The sequence below is a fragment of the Falco naumanni genome, chromosome 5, assembly GCF_017639655.2.
Source record: "Falco naumanni isolate bFalNau1 chromosome 5, bFalNau1.pat, whole genome shotgun sequence".
Classification (NCBI taxonomy): domain Eukaryota; kingdom Metazoa; phylum Chordata; class Aves; order Falconiformes; family Falconidae; genus Falco; species Falco naumanni.
The window spans coordinates 76,540,703-76,559,529 of record NC_054058.1 but is presented as its reverse complement, the minus strand read 5'-3'; the positions used below and the strand labels follow the sequence as shown (position 1 = coordinate 76,559,529).

Here is an 18,827-nt window from a genome sequence, read left to right as displayed (position 1 = left end):
GGTCCCTGTAGCAACTCCAGGCAAAGCAGCATGTGTGTGCTAAGTGTGCAGGGAGTTTGTCAGCCACCTTCCATGATTTTTTGCTGGAAAATTGAACAGGGGGGTGGCATCATGATTCTCAGAAATACAGCTGTTTGTGACCACAACCACTGTACAGAAAGAAGAGTAGGGCAAAGTGGCACTAGAGGTTACTTCTGTGGTATTTCCTAGCCCTGATATTTTTTTTTTTTTTTCCATGGGATGATTTTACAAAATAAACTGAAGTTATCCACCTATGTATTCTGATCTATGTGACTGGTGGACAAGAAGGTTTCATATCACTCGTGCAAACACTGTTTGCTTGATTCAGGAGGTAGAGTAAGAGCTGTGTAGCAGGTTGCCATTGTGGCTGTTGACCAGCATGTGAGGCTGACCCACAACCTCACTGTTGGGTTTTACAGGTGCTCTTGCATCTGGTCTCTCCCCCTCAGTGTCTGAGTCCCTTGTACTGAACATTTCCAGTTTTCAGGCCACAGCTACAGATCCTGCCTCTGCATTTTCATCACGTCTCTGCTGCTTTGCCCAGCAATAGCCCCTCTCCCCCATCGCTCTCTGTTTTTATTTTTTTTTCTCCAAAAGGTGTCTCTTCCCCTATTTTCTGTACTGGTTCCAGTGTTACCACCTTCCCTGCCCTAGTAGACTCACTGTCCTCTTGCCCTCAGGCCTGCTTTTGTGTCTCCTAAGTTTAAGCTGCTGGGAATGGTGCTGACCAAACTTTAGAGGCAACTTCATTTTTGTGATATTTTGTACATTTCCCAGCTTTTTGAGAAGAGGGATTCTGCTGAATTGATGTTTTCTCATCAGGCTTCTTAGTTTTTTTTTTTTATAAAGATCCTTCTCTTTTCCCCGTTCTTTCCAACCAACAGACATGACTTTCTGATTTAAAACACTGAGAAGCTTCTCAGATCAAAACATCTTTGGAAATGGTATCTTCACAAAGCACTTCTACCAAAGCAGTATAGCTGGACTCAAACGTATTGCATGGGATTTTTTTCAGTGAGCTCTATTAGTCAGCAAGTGTTCTAAGACTGCTAAATGAGGACAGAATCTCCAGAAATATTTAGATGCTAAAAATGAAAATGTCTCTGAGCCTGTGTAAGCTCTGGGTGTTTGTGTGTTTGTGTATATATGTATTATATATATGTAAAATATAATTTGTCCAGACTTGGAGAACAGCACTTTCATTTCAGAGTGGAAGAACTGCTGAAAGCAGAGGACACTGGAATTTTTTCAGTCAGGGCAACACAACGTTTTCCTCTAACCTCATCTCAGAAATGAACGAAGTGTTTTGACTGAAATTTCTTCCCCTATAAATAATTAAATCAGACTGAGGCATACACTTCCATTAAAAAAAAAAAAAAAAAAAAGACCCAAAAAGCCCAAGAGGGTAAAAATTGGCAAAGATATCAGGAACTGAAAGTGGAAGGAAACGTTGGGCATCTTTAAAGTAGCTGTTATCACCTTTGCCTCTAATATTTGCAGTATGCTGCTATTGCTTGGTCAGTAGGTTGTTCCCAGTGCAGCCCTGCTGTATTTCTTGGGAAGATGTTCTCAGTCCCTCTCTCTGGGCTATTTCAAGGCAACAGAGGGCTTCCTGCCTACCTCTGTGCCACGGGCTGCCTGCTCCCATGGGCTCTCTTACAAGCTCCTTTCTTGCCCCTGGGGTGAGGGGCTCCCTGCTTGCCCTGGTGCAGCAGCCAGGAGGGCTGGCATGGGGTGCTGCTCTGGGGGGTGGCGAGGTCTGGCACCCTCCATGCCTGGCTGAGCAGTCCCCAGTGATAGGAAGGGCTCCTCGCTTCTTCGCTCACCCAAATTTTCCTCCTAAGAAAGGGAGTTGGGGAGGATGGAGCAGAGTTGATTGGACTTGTCGATGAGACCCACTGCTCTGTTGCCCACTGGGTGCTATGGGGCAGGCAGTGGGGCTGTGCCAGAGCCCTCCTTGCCTGCCCAGCCCTGGGTGCTCCATGGCTCTGTGCCCCTCCAGGTGTTTTCCAAGGTCCAGGTGGGTCTTGGTGCTGGTCCTTGCTCCTGAAGCATCAGATACTTGGCATTGACTACATATGGCATGAACCAGTGTAAAGGCAGAAACAAAACCTGGTGGAGGGGACCTCGCAGAAATCTTGTTGCTCTTGGAAGAAGCTGAGAACCCTCAGTAACAAGCCCTAGTCCCTACGTAAAATCACAGCCCTGTTACTGGGCTGTACACCAGCACAGCTTTCCTGTTCTTGGTCATTAACACTTGGCATGGTGTGTGTTTTCTTTCATTTTATGGGAATTTGATGTATTTCACCACTGGGTAGAGGAAAAAAATAATCACTGAGAATGTCATGATTAATTTTTTTCCTCTTGAAGAACTATGAAATTATTCTGAAATGTATGACACGTGTATAATAAAAGCCTAGTGCTCTGTTTTTTAAAAATGTGCTAGAGGTGTTCTGCAGTTTCCCAGAGGCTTAATGAGGGAGCCATACTGTGTTGGAAATTTTTCAACAATAAAAATTGACCTATTACATGCTCATGTAAAATGAGGGTTGACAATCGCACAAATATGTCCAAAATCAAATACAGGCATTGTAAAATATCACTTCTTTCCCACAGAGAAACTGGTCACCTGTTCACAGTAGGATTTTGCATTATATCCTATTCGGTAAAGAATAAGATGCTTCCCCACAGGGAAACAAAATGGCAGCAAAGTACTGGCCCAGTGCCCTTCTATCAATGCTTTTCACTGGCTGTTTTGCCAAGTCTTCAAAAATAACACATAGGTGTATTTTTTCAACATATGTTTTGCCTCTTTGTCGGTTTAAAGGCACAAAAGGAAGAAAAGGTTCTGCATTATTCACCACTTCATCATGAAACACAGGAAAAATTAATTGTTTCCTTGTTTGATTTTCTTTTTCTCTCTATAATACTGCTTTTATTTTTTAAAAATTCTGGTCTCTTTGGCTGTTCTTTTAACATATATATCAGAGGTGGCCTCTTGAAAATTGAGCATATGGCTCTGAACCTGCACCTGCATTCAGGGAAATGTCTATTGCAAAACACTGAAATTAAGAGCAGAAAAGTTGGATTCAGGAATTATTCAGCATACTGCTGAATAATCAAAGAAAGAAAGATAATTAAATATGAAGAGTTGAAGAATAAATTAAACATGGTAAATATTGCTCCTCTGTCCAGAACAAATTAAGCCACTGTCAACATTTGTATATTCTTTAGATATTTAACAGTAAGTTTAAGCCAATGGGTAGCCCAGAGGAATCACTAAATTGTTTGGGATTTAAAAAACCCAGCTGTTTCACTGCTGAATGTCTATCGCCAGTGAGTGTACTAGCAATCCCCTCACAGTACCTTACTTCATTTCCCCGGCCAGTCGCTGGCTCATGATGTTCCCAGCAAGACGGAGCAATGTGTGGAGGTGGAATGTGATGTAGCGAGAGATCAGAGTTTATCAGCAATCCCTGTCAAGCACTGAACTCAATGCATTAAGCAGGGGGGAAAGGATTAAAGTATGAAAGCAGAACCAGCGTGATAACTAAGGCCTTGATCCATCTACAGTATACGAGGCTACAGGTCATGAGACTCTTCTTCAGCAGGGAGATATTTTTTTTTTGTGTGGATCTCCTTGCAGGTTCTTTGCCCTTCATAATGGAGTCTAAAGGGAATCTTATATGGTAGGCCATAGATTTGCAATACAGTTTATCCACATTTAAATAAATATCAGTAAAGATTGTAGAAAAACATGGTTTTAGTGTAGAAAAGGATATTAGGCATTCGATGTAGAAAAGGGTGATATTATACAGGCAAAGGTGAGGAGAGAAAGAGAATCAAATTTACTTCATTGATAAGCTCATAATTTTTTCATAGTTTCCTAGTTCTGATTTTCAGTTCAGAGGTGTGCAACCTAGTGCTAGAATATTAAATTTAAAAAAAATGGACAGGAGATTATTATGAAGCAAAGAAAGTTGTGTGCTGCTGTAGGATTAGAGAGGTTTTTCTGGCCATAGAAGATAGTGCATTTATATAATAGAAAAACCTAAACCTGTTAGTTAATTTGAGTCTTTCCAAGACAGAACGATTGAAGCTGATATTAAGAATACAATGATATGATCCAAAAGATACCAAAGTAAAAATGTGAGAATGAGTGCATGCAAGTAAATAAATATTGGAAGATTTGTCAATTCTAACAAAGAATCTATAGATTTCAGCCATACTTTAGATGTTATTTGGATGATTACTGCTAATATCTAAGAATCTCTTAAGAATACATTCAGGAATTATTGAAATACACGTAATCTGTAGTGATTCAGATGCTCATATAACTTAAGTGTATAATACTGTAATATGCACGGTGACCATAATATAGCACTCTATTTAGGTCCAGAAAGAACAATACCATAATACTGGTTATTTCATTGCTTTTACTATATTCTAACGTCATGACAATTACTTACAAGCCACATATTCCAATGCTATGTTTTACTAACTCATTGTGCATTTAGTGTTAGTACAGCAAAGGCAACTACCCAAGCAGTGATGGCCATGGCCATCCTTTTGATGTTCATTTCGGATTCTGTTGTAATGCTCAGTTTGTGTCTGGTTCCTGCTGCAGATGATTATTGGTACAAGACTTCTGATTCATTTAGGAATAAAGCTGAGTCAAACACCAATAAATGCCAGTCATTTACTTCTAAAACAATACATTTTCTTCAGGTAAACCCTGAGGAAGTACAGGAGCATACTGAAAGTCAGCAGACACAACCTGAACACTGAACAAGTTGTTTGGGCAAATTACGTGGGAAAGCCAATTTACAGTCACTGTAGCGTCATAAGTATTGGGGGTGTTCAGTGGAATTTGCTGTACTGAATGATGGGATTTCATTCAAGGGCAAGAGTCTGCTCACAGAATTTGCATAGGTTCTTAAGTACTGCTTATAATGACACATATTTTATTTCTCTCATTTCAGTGACTATTTCAACAAGTACCTTCTTTGATGGCTTACTGGTAACTGGGCTTTACACCTCTACCAGCGTTCAGGCTTCCCAGAGTGTTGGTGGTTCCAGTGCTTTTGGATTTGGTAAGTCCAGTGTAATTTACATTCTGCAACCCAGGGTGATGAACACTTAGTTGTACAGAGGACATCAATAACGACACAATTACTGAAACAGGTTATTTTAGACTGAGTAATCTACAATACGTGGAAGCCAATGGGAGTTAATGAGATAAGGCAGTGGTGGGTTTTAGGCAGTTTTATTTCTGCCTCCATTTTCATTATCTTTGGTTAACCTTGGTACTGGTGTACTGAACTGTACGAATTTTGAGAGAAAAGGCTCAGCAACTAAACTGGTTAAAATAGGCATTTCTAAATGGTGCGACATTTTGTATAAACTAAAGCATTTAGCCCAAAGCATCTAACTATTCTTGGGCTGAAAAACTGATTCCTTTGAGCTTATGTCAACCTACTTTTTCCATTCACTTAACAATAGCATCTTCCTTAAAATCAGAATCTTGGTCAAGGTATTTTATATAACCAATTATTTTCCATGTACGAGAAACAGAACTGTAGTAAAAGGGGTAGGACAGATTTTGCACAATTATTATATACTTCAAGTTCTGCTGTAGCGTTCAGCAGTAGCAGTCAGGCCAGCTATGTTAAGGACAAGAGATTTTTTTTTTCAAAAGCACTTCTAAATTTGTGCAAGTGATTTACAGCTGTGCTTTCTGCAGTTTATTATTTGGTAACGTTTTTTATATCCTTACAAATAATTGTAACAATTGTGTTCCTCCAGTTGGAGGAACTCAGTGACCCCTAACAAGCAATCTGGGGTGTAGGTACAAAAATAGTTGCCAGTTGTAGGGGACACCAACTGCACTGCACTTGCAGTAGCGTGTTTAAATGTTCATTTGTCTGTTAGGGTTAAACTTCAGTACTTTCTTCTGATAATCTTTCATGGTAATTATCTGTAATGCATGTAAAACACAAACAGCCTGGGCATGTGAGTGTCATACAGTAGACATAACATTGGCTTGTAAATGAAAGAATGCAAAGTAAATAGCACATTATTTAAAACTGTATTGAGAAATAATTTGAGCAGGTCTTGCCTCTGCAAATAATACCACTGATCGACCTCAAACCTTTCGTTCAGCCTTTCAAAGGGAACAGCACAGCTGCCACAGGTATTTCATGTCTTACACAAAATGCACTGAAAGATCCACTTTTCTGGAAGAAGTAGTACTACTGTTTCTCCTTTCCCACCACACTCTTTACAACCTGAGCAGGATCTGATGGAGTAAGCAAAATGGAGAGCACTTATCAATGTGAAATTTATGGGATGGTCAAGTTACTGGTAAGCTGTTATCTTGCCATAAAATAGGTTTTTGTGTTATGTCATTGGGGAGATCATGTCCCTGTATGACAGACTCACTGGGCACAGTATACAGGTCATGTTTAATCACATCTAAATATTTAAGAATGAAAATCAAGTAAAATTTTAAGAACCTTAATAGCTTTGTGCATTTACAAAGTACGTCTGTATTTTTTCCTGAATTTGTATCTTCATCTGTAGAACAGGGCTCTTACAGTGGGTGTCTCACTAAGACAGATGTTAAAAGTAACATATGATTTGTGACAGGAAAAAAGATGTGGCCTTTTTTTTTTAACTTGCCAAAGGTCATTTTCTTACTCTTGATGTATTACTTTGACCATTCAGTCACTGGTAAGATAACCAGTGACTAAATTGGTGACACATGCGTTCTGCAGACCAAAAGAAGATCCAGTCCTACAGGCTAGGAAAATGCAAAAGCCAAAGAGATGTAAAAAGTCACATGTGGTTGGAGCTACCTCATTTTGCTTATCAATACATCTTGCCCAGGGGAGGTCTGCTGCCCTGTCTTGAGTGTGCCTTCATCAATGTCAGAGAAAAACTGCTGCCATCTCTGACCTTTCTTTTGAACTTTCTTCAGGCAAACTGTAGGGTTAGTTGTTACAGCTGTTAGTTATGCAGCATTTTAAATACCCCCCCTCATTTTGTTGTTTTTCTTTGCTAATTTGTAAGCTTCCATATATTGAAAGAAAACCAGTCTGAATGTTTCAAAAGGTCTGATGCTCTTGTACAGTGTATCTGCAGTCACAGTAAAAAGTCAAAAGTGAAGGAAAAATGGCAATGGCTTTTAAACTTAATTTCATACAAATGTTCACTCCTTTATGTGTGGATGGCTCCCAGGACTGAAAACGACATAAGCTTTTCCTTTCTCTATGGTAAGAGATGAGAAGGCTGGCCTCTTCCAAAAAGCATTTAGCATGCAAATGATAGCTTTTTAAAATGATTTGTTTTTTTAGTATTTAGTATTTTAAAATCTAACGTCTATAGTAGAAAAAGAGTGGTCTCTACAATATTTAGTAGCTTATTAAATAAAATAATAGGTGGGCATGGCATTGTTTCATCTTCCAAAGAAAACATAAGCGCTTTCTGCAGAAACTCTGGATCCATCTGTTGTGTCTTTATTTCTAATTAGCAAAGAAGTTGCTCCTCCTTTCTAGTAAGTGATCGTGATGTTCATTTTAGATTTAGCTTCTGGAAATATTTTTTTTTTTAAATGTTGAGGACTATGTCAGATTTAGAGACCTCAAATCAAAGATTTAGGTGGTTTATCATAGATTAGATGGGAGGGCCAAAGCTGGCCCTTTAAAACCTGAAGATAGCAGTATTCTGCAATTGGGTTGATAATGGTTGCTTACAGAGCAGGGAAGAATATTTTTTCTCACTTGAATATTACCATTGAAATGCTCTTGTCTGTGTTACACAGGAGGTCACGCTAGATTATTATAATCTTCCAGCCTGCCCTGACAATATGAAGTCTTCCCAACATACATATATCTGTCTCTTGTGCCATAAGTTACTGTGTTGTGGCTACAATTATCTTTTAATTACCCAATTTGTGAAGTGACTTGATGCAGACACAATCATTTTCAGTTATCACAGTTAGTTAGCAGTGTGAAGAATCTTCAAGAAAAAAAAGATAAAAAACATTAGTGCTAACAGAGTTAATTCTAAGGCTTATGTTTTCTTTCTTTTTCAGTATATATTGTATAGCCAGAGAAATAGTTCTTGGTTTCCTCTGTGGGATTACACTGACATGAAACTTGCTAAAATTTTTATTTTGGAAGCCTTCTAACAACCCTTTTTAGGGAGAAATGTGTGAGCTTTTGGGGATAAAACTTAACAGTGGTCATAAATATTACACTTGTCCTAAGCTGAACCATTGTCTGGGGTCAGGTTAAGGTAAAACTAAAACTGTAAAGCTGAAAACAGAACTGGGATAAAACATAAATTTGTAGTTAAAACTTCACTAACCAAGCTGTGAGGATCCTTTAGCAAAGAGATGATCCTTAAATCTAGCTTTTAAGAATAGTGTTTCTTTCTTCATTAGATCCCTTGATACAACAGATACCCTAAGCTACATCTCTCCAGTAAAATTTCCATTCTCCTCATCAGTGTGGTGCATACCCCTCAGTGTGGGTTCGTTTCCACATCCTTCAGCATTGCCTGCTGAATGCTGAAGAGCAGTCCCATTTTTCATCCCCCCCCCTTTCTCAAGCCATACTGATACCCCTCAGTGTCATTCACAGACTGTCTCTCTCTGGAGACGCGTTTTGGACTCCTGTGGCATCTCTCCATCACTTAGTGTTCTTCCCTTCTGCTTTTGACTGTGACGGTCCTTGCTGGTGTTCGGCCTTTTTTTGACATCTTAGATCATCTACTGGCTATGGTTTGAGTTTTATCAGCCCACCAGGGCTAACCTCCCATATAGCCAGGATGCCCATACAGTCATTTAGGGGCTCTAACTGCTTGATTTATTCCAAATATGTAAGAGGAAAGTGGGAAACTAGAGTACTGAAATACATGTTAGAAAGCTGCACATGCAGTGGTGGGTTTGATGGGAATGATTGCTAGCAAATGAGATTAAGGTTAAATGGGTTTGGTGGGTGGTAGGGTTACCAGTCTGTAACTTGGGATAAGTGAGAAAACACAGCTCAGCTTCTCCAAAGCCATGTGCGCTGCAAAGCAAGGAACGCAGGAGCAGTTCTACAATTAAAGGAGAAGATTACAGCATAATCCCTCAGCAGTGATAAGGAGTGCTGTGTGCTGAGGACCTGAATCTGTCTCATTACGCAGGATGGTCCCGGCTGACAGGCTGGTTGAGCAGACAGACGTACTGGGCTGCGCACATCAAAGCTTGCCTTTGACCTGCCAGTCACACTGCATCTCTGCGTATTTGGGTTCTTCCCAAAGCTTTACAGCTCCCCAGTATATTTTCACGTCATGCATACATGACAAATTATTTAAAATTTCAGTTTGTTGTAATGAGTCTCTTATAAACTAGTGGAAAATGTAAGCTTTTAGAGTTAAGCCCCCCCCAACATAATTTTATGCAAAATCATGATTACTACACTACGCTGATGTTTACCACTTAATGAATGTGGAATATATAAATATTATCATGAAATTACTTGTTTATGCAGTAACCTTTCAGCCTAAACTGAAAAGGTTCTTTCGAAAGTCCATGGGCTCTATTATGGTAGAGACAGTGGAGTCAAAGCTTTCATTACACTGGAAAGTCACCACAGGCCCAGTTGGCTAACAGAAGATTTTTGGTTTATTTTCTGTGTGTGTTTATAAAACTTGTAATTTATTATCTTTTGAAACAGATGTCTCTTTTCTATTGCAAGGTCATTAACTGCTGGTGAATTCTAGGTTTTGTTTAACTCTGTGGGCTATATTGTAAGAGGTTATGAGAGCAAAGTTACCTGGAAACATTTTACTGCCTGAACAGGGGAACTGCATCTGCTAGGAAGTAAACAAATAGAATATGAAAGGTCATATTGCAATCTTTCCATCTTTCCTCTTTTGCAAATCTTTGTTTCTATACTGTGAAGGTGATCATACCTACTGTAAGTAATACATTGAGTCTCTGGGATTTAAAAAAAACCCTGAATAGTTACAAATATTCCTTAAAATATGATGAATAATAAATTTCGTTGAGGAAATCCTGGATAGAGCAATCACCAGAAATAATTTACTTGGCATTACATTTGATCTTATACTCTTTTCTTTTTAAATTATCCTATTGCCTTTTGACAGGATTAAGGCAGCCTTTACATAATCCTCTGCTTGGTATTTTGGTTACATGCGTGTTTGCATAGCAAACCAAACTGGAAACCCCTTTCCAGTTTATAGATGAAGGATCATTTTGATCCTGCTGTGTATAAGTTAAGAACTCGAGAAAAGGATAAAAATAGCTTCCTGGTCCTGTGTTCCCCTTTGGCTCACAGGTCATGAGCAGTCTTAGGGCAGAATGACTGCAGGCAGATGTCATGTGGTGATGCTGCTGGTTTCACCTCCAGAAGAAGGGTAAAGAGGCTGCCTGGGTGGCTGAAGGGCACCCACAGTGTCATCTCCAAGATGGTAACGCAGAAAATGCTTTGATTGTGCACCTAAGCTCTGCCGGTGCATTGATCTGGCCCCTGTGTTGGAGGCATCCGAGGCTCCCGCTGCTCCTGGATGGGGCGTGTGGTTTTGAGCCTTCAAAGACTTGGTTTTGGCATCAGTTTATGCTCAAACACTGATGGTTCTGGGGCAATGTTTTGCTTTCAGATTTTGACAGATAAAGGAAAACATCCCCCACTAACGCTGTGAGATGGAAAAAGGCCAACTGTTGGATTTTTCTTGTTAGGTGAGCCTATAAAATTGATCCACCCTGCTCAGTCTGCCTCTCTGGGCATGTTCACAGCTTTAAAAAGTAAGGAATAATCAGTAAATGCCAACTCTTAAAAAAAAGTTTTCAGCTACATACATGCTCTTGAAGTGTGGTTTTGTAACTTACTGAAATTGCTGTAGATCCCTGGTTTACTTTGTGACAAGCCAAATGGGCTCCAGGACCCTCCCTTCACACTGGAGATACTTGCCAGAAACCAAACAGATGGTAAACTAGGAAGAAATGACCCTCGGCATTCTCATTAGAACAGTTGGGGAAATTTTAATAGGCCCCCATTTGTCTTGTGCTGTATCTAGTACCCTTTGAACTGCCACTTTTTTTTTTTTTTTTTTGTTACAAGTCAACTACTGCCATGTATATTTTAATAGGGATTATCAAATACAATTTGCCCAGAAGATGTACCAGCCCTCTGCTGCTAATTAGCAAAGTTTAAGTAATCACTGAGTTCTGGAATAATTGGAAAGATACACTGTTTTTCCTGCCAATGCATAATTACCAATTAACAGGAAGATAAAATATCTGTATAGCAGTCATATCTTAGAGAATTTGTTAACAGTCAATTAAATAATGAGTTGGTGCCAAACTGACATTGGTCAAGAAAGTGTACGTTTGAGTTTAGTTTAAAGATACTCCCCCCTGCAAATGGTATGTAACAAACCCATAATGATGATAAAACTTTCAAAGTTTGTGTGATACTTACATTTCTTTATGGCCAGAAGTTGCCTTTTCTATAAGTGGTTGACTAACATATGTGCCTTATGGAAAGGGTTTCAGCTTTATTAATGCAACATATATTCATTATCGTGGCATAGGCAGTAATTGCCCATGCTTACATGGCAAGGAACTGTGTCCCCAAGTATTTTAACCACTGAGGGGGAAAATTCCCCACATGTAACTGGGTAAGGCAGGCAGCAATGCTGCAGGGTTGGAGGAACAAGACAGCCAGAGAGGGAGCCTACATAGAAAATACTTAAACTGGCCTACTTTGAGCCTAGTTTGACCCAGTCCCATCCCCCCGAACACTTTCACTGATTTCTGCAAGTACCCTTGTGCTTGTCAGGTTTACCCTACCACCCCCCACCCCCCCCCCCGCCATGGCAGCAGCAGCTCTTGGACATCAAAATCCAATTTTGCCTAATCTGCTGAGAAGCCCTGAGTTACTCCACAATTTAGCATTCATAAAAGTGAGTGATGGCGTCTGTTCCATAATTTATTTCAAATGTCTTTGGAGCATTATAAAGATGACAGTAACATAACTCAAACTTTTAGCCTTTCAAATCTACCTGTAGCTCCTGCTGTCTGTGGTGTCTGTGTACCTGTTTGGTCAAGGTCGAAAAGGAGAATGAACCTCTGCAGAAGTGTGGCACGTGTAATGCTGTTTGCATTTGTTAGCTTTACATTTCTATAACGTGTTCTTGTATTTGTTAGCTTTGAATAGCGGGTGCAGGTGAGTGTTAAGGCTAGAGGCAACACTTAATGCTTTGCAGATGAGATGAGATGTGGTAACTGCATAGGAGACTTAGAGGAATGTTTTGCAGTAGGGTAGTGCTTGTAGAGGGGCCCCTGGAGTTTTTAAATAAGAAAATGCCTTTAGAGACAGTTTTACATCGGCAAAACCAAAGTGATAATTGAAGTGTTGGGGCCAATTTTTGTCCAATTTAGCAAGTACATTTATTCAGTAGTGATTTTTTTCAGGTCCTATATACATCTGTTTTTCTCTGCTGGGTGGACAGAAAATGGTATGGGGAAAAGTTAGAGCATCACTGTATTAGAATGCAATTTAAAAAAAAATCACATTAAAATTTTTAATAAAATACATATAGTGAAAAACTGATCTAAAAGTTTGTGAAGTGATCAGATCAGGCTTTTTTGCCACCTCATACCTCTGAAAAGATCCTGATCCCAATCAGGTATAGATTTCATTAAAAATACATTAGGATATTAATTGTGACAGGTTGGTTATTTTTATCTATTCTAATACTTATTGGAAGTAAATAGTAACACTTTTTGAAGTTTGCAAATCATAGGTCCTTTTAATAATGGAAAATAATTTTTATGTAAACAGGTACACACAACCTCATACATATACATATATGGTTTTGTTCCTCTCTCCTTTTTTCATCGTAATTTCAAATACCATGTTCAACTGGTGCACTTTGAACGCTGCTAACCAGCATATTCCAAATTTTTTATTTTTGTAAAAAAACCGTACGCAGTGGGGCTTGTGGCATTATCTCCGTTTTACCAACAGTAAATTAAAAATGATGATTAAGATCGGAAGTATCCTGCAGGTTTGTTACCCACTTGAAGATGGTTATGAGCTGACTTTCAGAGATGCTGAGCACTGCATAGGTGTTTGTATGTTGAAAAGCTCCTATTCCGGTGTGGGTTGAGCATGCTCAGCCCTTCCACATATCAGCCCCTGCATGTCAAACCTGGCACCTGGAAAATGAGGTGGACTTCAGTAGTGACCACGTAGGAAAATTTGGTGCAAGTGAACAGTTTTTAGAGTTTCTGAGCATGGGTCAAGGGTACAGCCCAGCTGCCCTGTGCACCTCCTGGTAGCCTGGGGCTTCCTGAGGCATTGTATCAACCTACCTCCTCCCCATGGTTCCTCCCATCCTTGCACTGTGGCACAGCTCCATGCAGAGTACAGTACCCAGCTCGTTCATTAAGCACCCTGCACAGTTTTCCCAACACCTAAATCACACCTAAAGCCCAGTGAAGATACACTTAAACCTCTGAATCTTGGAGATCAAATCAGCTTGCCTATTCTCAAGAGTAACACACAGATCTCTGGGCTAGGTTATAAGCTAGTAGGTGACCTGTTGTGGAGACCCTTGACATCTTCTACCTCAGTTCTGCTGTGATCAAGAGACAGGTGAGGACCCCAGCATAACTGCTGGATTCACTCAAATTCTCTTCTAAGGCACTGAATTCAGTAAAAATCAAATAAAAGACAGTTGGAAGAGAAGGACTTGCAACCAGATACATGGAGTCGATCTGCCCATTTTCTTGCATCATGGATTAGCAGTTAAATTGCCTGTGGAGTCCGAGGCCTTGAGCTGCCCCCTCTTCTACCCCAGGAGGTCCTGAAGGGAGTAGCCGGGACGTGAGCCATGTACCTCTTCCACTGATTTTCCAGTGTCCTCTGTGCATGGGGAAATGTCTGGAAGTTTGTTGAGCTGCTTGTTCTTGCTGAAATCTTGCCTTAAAATCAGTCTTCTCTGGTTTTTATGGGTAGATCACTCCTGTTTGGCATCAATTAGAGAAATGTCAATGGATGACTCAAATCTCTATTATTACTATTTTATTTTCTTAATAATGTTTGCCTTATTTGTTCACCAGTTAAAGCATGATCTCTAAAGCAAGGACTTTCTTCTTTATTATTCTGTACAGACGTGCTGGCACAATAAAACCCGATCTCTAATTGTTCATGACTGTTACTATAATACAGATAATAGTGCATAAAAGTCAAGGGAAAATGAATTAAGACTTCATTGATTGTGGCAACAATAACAAAATACTTTCCCCTCTAAAAGACATTGTCATTATGCTTTGAGAGCTACATTCAGCTGGATTGACGGGCTGAAGTTGCATGGTAATTTGTAGTAATAGAGAGGTATCTTGATTAAAGTGGGAAAAAAACCCATCGTTAGAAATTTAGAGCCATCTTAAAATTGCATTCTGTGTATGTATTCTTCAAGAATATATTAAGCAAATGTTCCCATGGCTGCATGAACTTCACGCTACCAATGTGCCTGCCTACATCACTTGTCCCAAGCCTGTTGTGCTATGACAGTCGGAACCCTTTCTCCCCAACTTTCCCTGTTGTGCCAGGCCTGTTATTGTTTCTGCATTTTGTGTTTATCAGGATGTGATCGCATATTCAAGCTGAAATTACTGGGCTCTTGGACTTCATCAATTAAGATGCATTGAAGCCTCTTGCAAATGTGGAATGATATTGGGCAACGGTTATTATTGTAATTTCGAAGACAAGTTTGTAAACTAATTTCTGGCATATTATGACAAACAAATGTTGTGATCAGACTGCTTCCCCCATATCTGCCAATTTGTTATATTTCAAAGTGGAGTTGATTATATGTGGTGAAAAACCAGGCTTACAGAAAAATGCTCAAGAGCCCTCTGTTAAGATCCTGATCATCACCTGTCCTACCAGCTGATTTCACTGTTTGCTTGTCTGTTGTCAGTGTTGTGACTGATAATCATTTGCATGTTTTCAGAGATGGTTTACAAGAAAAATCTGTTCCAGGTCTTCTAAAAGGAATAATTCAATTTCCAAGAATATACCAATGAAAGTGAATTGCTGTTTGTAGGGAATGATTGGTGTGGTTGCATCTTTATCAGATGCTAAAATACATGAACTAGAGAAGAAGGCTACTAAGCCCATGCTGCTGTGTGGTGTGGTGGCAGCAGGGCTGACTTGCTGCTCTCTTGGTGCACAGTGGGAAGGGCAGAGACCTTCCGCACTGTTCCTGCTCAGCTGTTGCCAGCAGTGTTGGTAGGTGGAGAGAAGGGATTATGCCTTTGCGTGGGCGCAGGGTCATGCTCACAGCTTCTGGCATGGCAAAAAGAGGTCTTTACCGATTACAGTACATTGCTGAGATTAGAAAATTTGAGGTTAGATTGAAGTGAAAATTGTGAAGTTACTAAAAGGCATTTGTTCATCTGTGAGCATCACCTTGTGAGAGCCCAAGGCAGTCTTAAAGTGATTTAAGTCCAGCTGCCCTTGCTACAAAATCCCCAGGAAGAAAAAGTACAGTCCTTCACATGAAGTCCTTACTCCTTGAGGTAGGGTTGTTCCTCAGTAATGCATCATTGGATTTTATTACTGAATGAAATCCATTATTCTGGGATGATTATATCAGTCCAGGCAGAACTTATTTTGTAGAGTTATTGAAAGAGAAGGAGAAAGAATGATGATTTCTAATTTCTTTAACAAAATATGCGTTCATATTTTATCAGTTTATCTACTGCTTGAGTTTAATTATTTTTTGTGACCTACTGTCATATGAACACTGACTTTTGCTTCTAAAAAGAAAGAAGATATGCCTTTTAGTTCAAACTATAACTTCAAGACATTAAAAACCTTAAACTAGGATTTTTTTTAATTATATAAAATAAATCGATATACTGTAATTCTTGCCTCATTTTAACCCTTAGGAAAAATAATGCAATTATTAAAATTAGCACAGTTTGTAACCAAAGCAATTGGCTTTTCATAAGGCTTAACTTGAGCTGGTTGAATGCTTGAAGAAAACAAACCTTCAGGAGAAATCCATGAGATACACAAGTACAATATCCAACCTCATTGCAGGAAAGTAAAGATGCTTTACAGCTGTGTGAGAGAGTTGTTTTTTTTTTTTTTTTTTTTAATAACATCAAATTTTGTAGCTGGATATTGAAAGACCTTGTGGTGTTTTGGAAAGATCTGGCATTGGTCAAAGCACCCTCATGGAGTTCTAGTTTATTTAAATACAACTATTTAATTAATTACTTGACAATGCTTATTTTGGCAGTTATTACAGAAAATTATGAAACATTTTACATAGCAGATTATTAATAAAGTCAGTATTTTGCTCCTCTAACACTCTGACATTTGCTATATGTCTGCTTCTGGATAAACAACTGACACAAATATTCTGTGACACTAGAGTCATGCTCCAGTCATATGGCATCACAGTCACCTTGACGTTCTCTGACATGCCGGAAAGATGATGTAATTATTAGAAGGCTGAATCAATAAATGCTGACAGCATTAGTTGTTAGGATGAAGAATATTAGCATTAATGAAGTCTACATTAAAAAACATATCTTTAAGAGCTGTTTTATCCTGCAAGTCTTAATTTTTAGGAAGATTAAGTTTAAATTTTTAATTTTGATGTGAATTTGTTGAAATATTCCATCTGCTTGCTCAGCACATATATGTATTGAGCTGATTATTTTTTCCTTGTAAATGAAACTGTGATTTTTAGATTCCATAATAAAGGTCATGGTAGATATTTCTCCTTGTTAACTACCTACTTAAATTTATCACTGAATATGTAATAAGTAATATCTCGGGGACTAGTGACCACCCAGTAGTCTTAATTCACCTAAAGAGGCAGCTTTGTGATAAAATTTACTTAAGGAGGGCAGAGATGTAAGAAACTCTTTAAAAAAATCTTCAGTCATAATCTGCCAAGAGTTCAACTAAACAAACCAAATGAATGTGCTTTTTTAGCTGCAGTTTTCCCTGAGACTATCAAGGAGGTGTATGTGAGCTTCCAGCTGAAGTTTGGCTAAAGATTTAGCATGAATATGGAATTCAGATTTGCTCTTCAGAATTTATCAAATGTGATAATCTGAAGGACTTTTTGCTTAGCATGGAACAAATAAACGTTTATTTGTTCTTCACTGAAATATGCTGACTGGGATATGTAAAATTAAAAAACATTTTCTATCCTGAGAAATAATTCTGAGGAATTGAGTTACTGAATTTTTTACTTTTTTTTTTTTTTTTTTTTTTAACCAGGAACATTTAGGCGTGGGTTCTGTGTTTTACTCCTAGATGGATCTCCTCAGTCTATTTCTGAGGATTCTTTCATTAGATACATCATTTTTACTGTGCATGATGTGGGCAACTTGGCTGGCTGGCTGAGGCATTCACACACAGGACCTTCAGGTGCCCCATTTCCCAAGGACCGACATTGAAATGCAAAGTACTTCTGGAGATGTAATTTTCTGACACTAGCTGCTGTTCATCCAGAGGAATTTTAAAAGATGTCTGTCATATTCCGTGATGGCAGGGGGTTGTGGCTAGCAGCTGAGCTGGTGCCCCTGGGCTTCCTTCCTGCTCTGGGGAGAGACACGGGTCATCTTCCCCTTCAGTAGCCATCTGCACTAGTGTGATTACTTGTCTCTAAAACTACCCATTTCTTTATGCTGATTTTAGAAGGACCCAAGGTGAGTAGCTCAGCTCTGGACCTCAACAAAAAAAGTTACAGATCACATTTTCTTCTTTATTTAATGGAACAATGTAAGACTGTAAAACATATGGAACATTGGGAATGCAAATGATGCAAGGACAACAGTACACTATGACAATATGGTATCGCTCATGCTGTTAATTGTTGGACTGGCTGGGAGAGGGGGAATTTTGTGGGGGAAAAGTGAATGTGAAGGGCACTGTAGCTGCACCTTGTAGGGAGATGATGTGCAAGATACATACTATTCTTCAGGGCAAACAGCGCAGTGTGTTGGTGAGCTGATTAACCACTGAAGCAATAGGATTAAACTGGACTGTTCCGAAGCTTTGTAAGTTTGCAGTTACATAAATATGCCCAAGGAATAAGTTGTATTCACTTCATATGAAAAAAGCTAGATTCAGTGAACTTGTAGGGATGGGACAGTTTAGCTTATGGAGACTGAGGGACTTTGTAAAGTAGAACACCTTGTTTCATAGGTTTTGGACTTAATAGCATATGAAACATTTTGAATTTGATTGGGATGTTCCTTAGAAAACTAGCTTTTAAAATCTTAACCGTTATCGTAAGAAATATATAAAGTTTGTTAAAGTGTGCAATAGTCCACGGAAAAAAAGCTGTCTACTTCAAGTAGGTTATGAGAATATTAAGTTTAAAACAGAGAAGTCAGTGGCATAGTATCTCTGGCCCATAGCAGAGGACTTCAGTCTGGTAAGTTTAATTGCTATCCAAAGAATAAATTTACAAAGACAAGGTAAGGTCAGCTTACAACTGGTTAATTTTCTTTGGCTTTTCTGTGACTGAGCTTTACAACATTGACATATTTACAATTTACATTTACATTTACAACATAAGTAAAATATGGAGGTTTAAATTGTGTATTTATGAAGTATTAATTACTCAGGAAGTTTTGGTATAGTTCCAACTTAGATTTGAGTGTAAAGCAATCATTGAAATACAGATTTTTACACTTAAGAAGGAAATAAAACTTTTTCTTCTGAAATAAGCTTTTTTTAAAAGCAAATGTT

General features: G+C 38.9%; 1 protein-coding gene across 2 annotated transcripts in view; it reads left to right on the top strand.

Moving 5' to 3' along the window:
• Positions 1–18,827, top strand: part of RELN (reelin) — a 297,403-nt gene that overhangs the window by 43,753 nt on the left and 234,823 nt on the right. For both annotated transcript variants that reach the window (XM_040594080.1, XM_040594079.1), the window contains exon 2: positions 5,004–5,114. In XM_040594080.1, the coding sequence (XP_040450014.1) occupies positions 5,004–5,114 (111 nt within the window). The remainder of the gene's footprint in view (positions 1–5,003; positions 5,115–18,827) is intronic.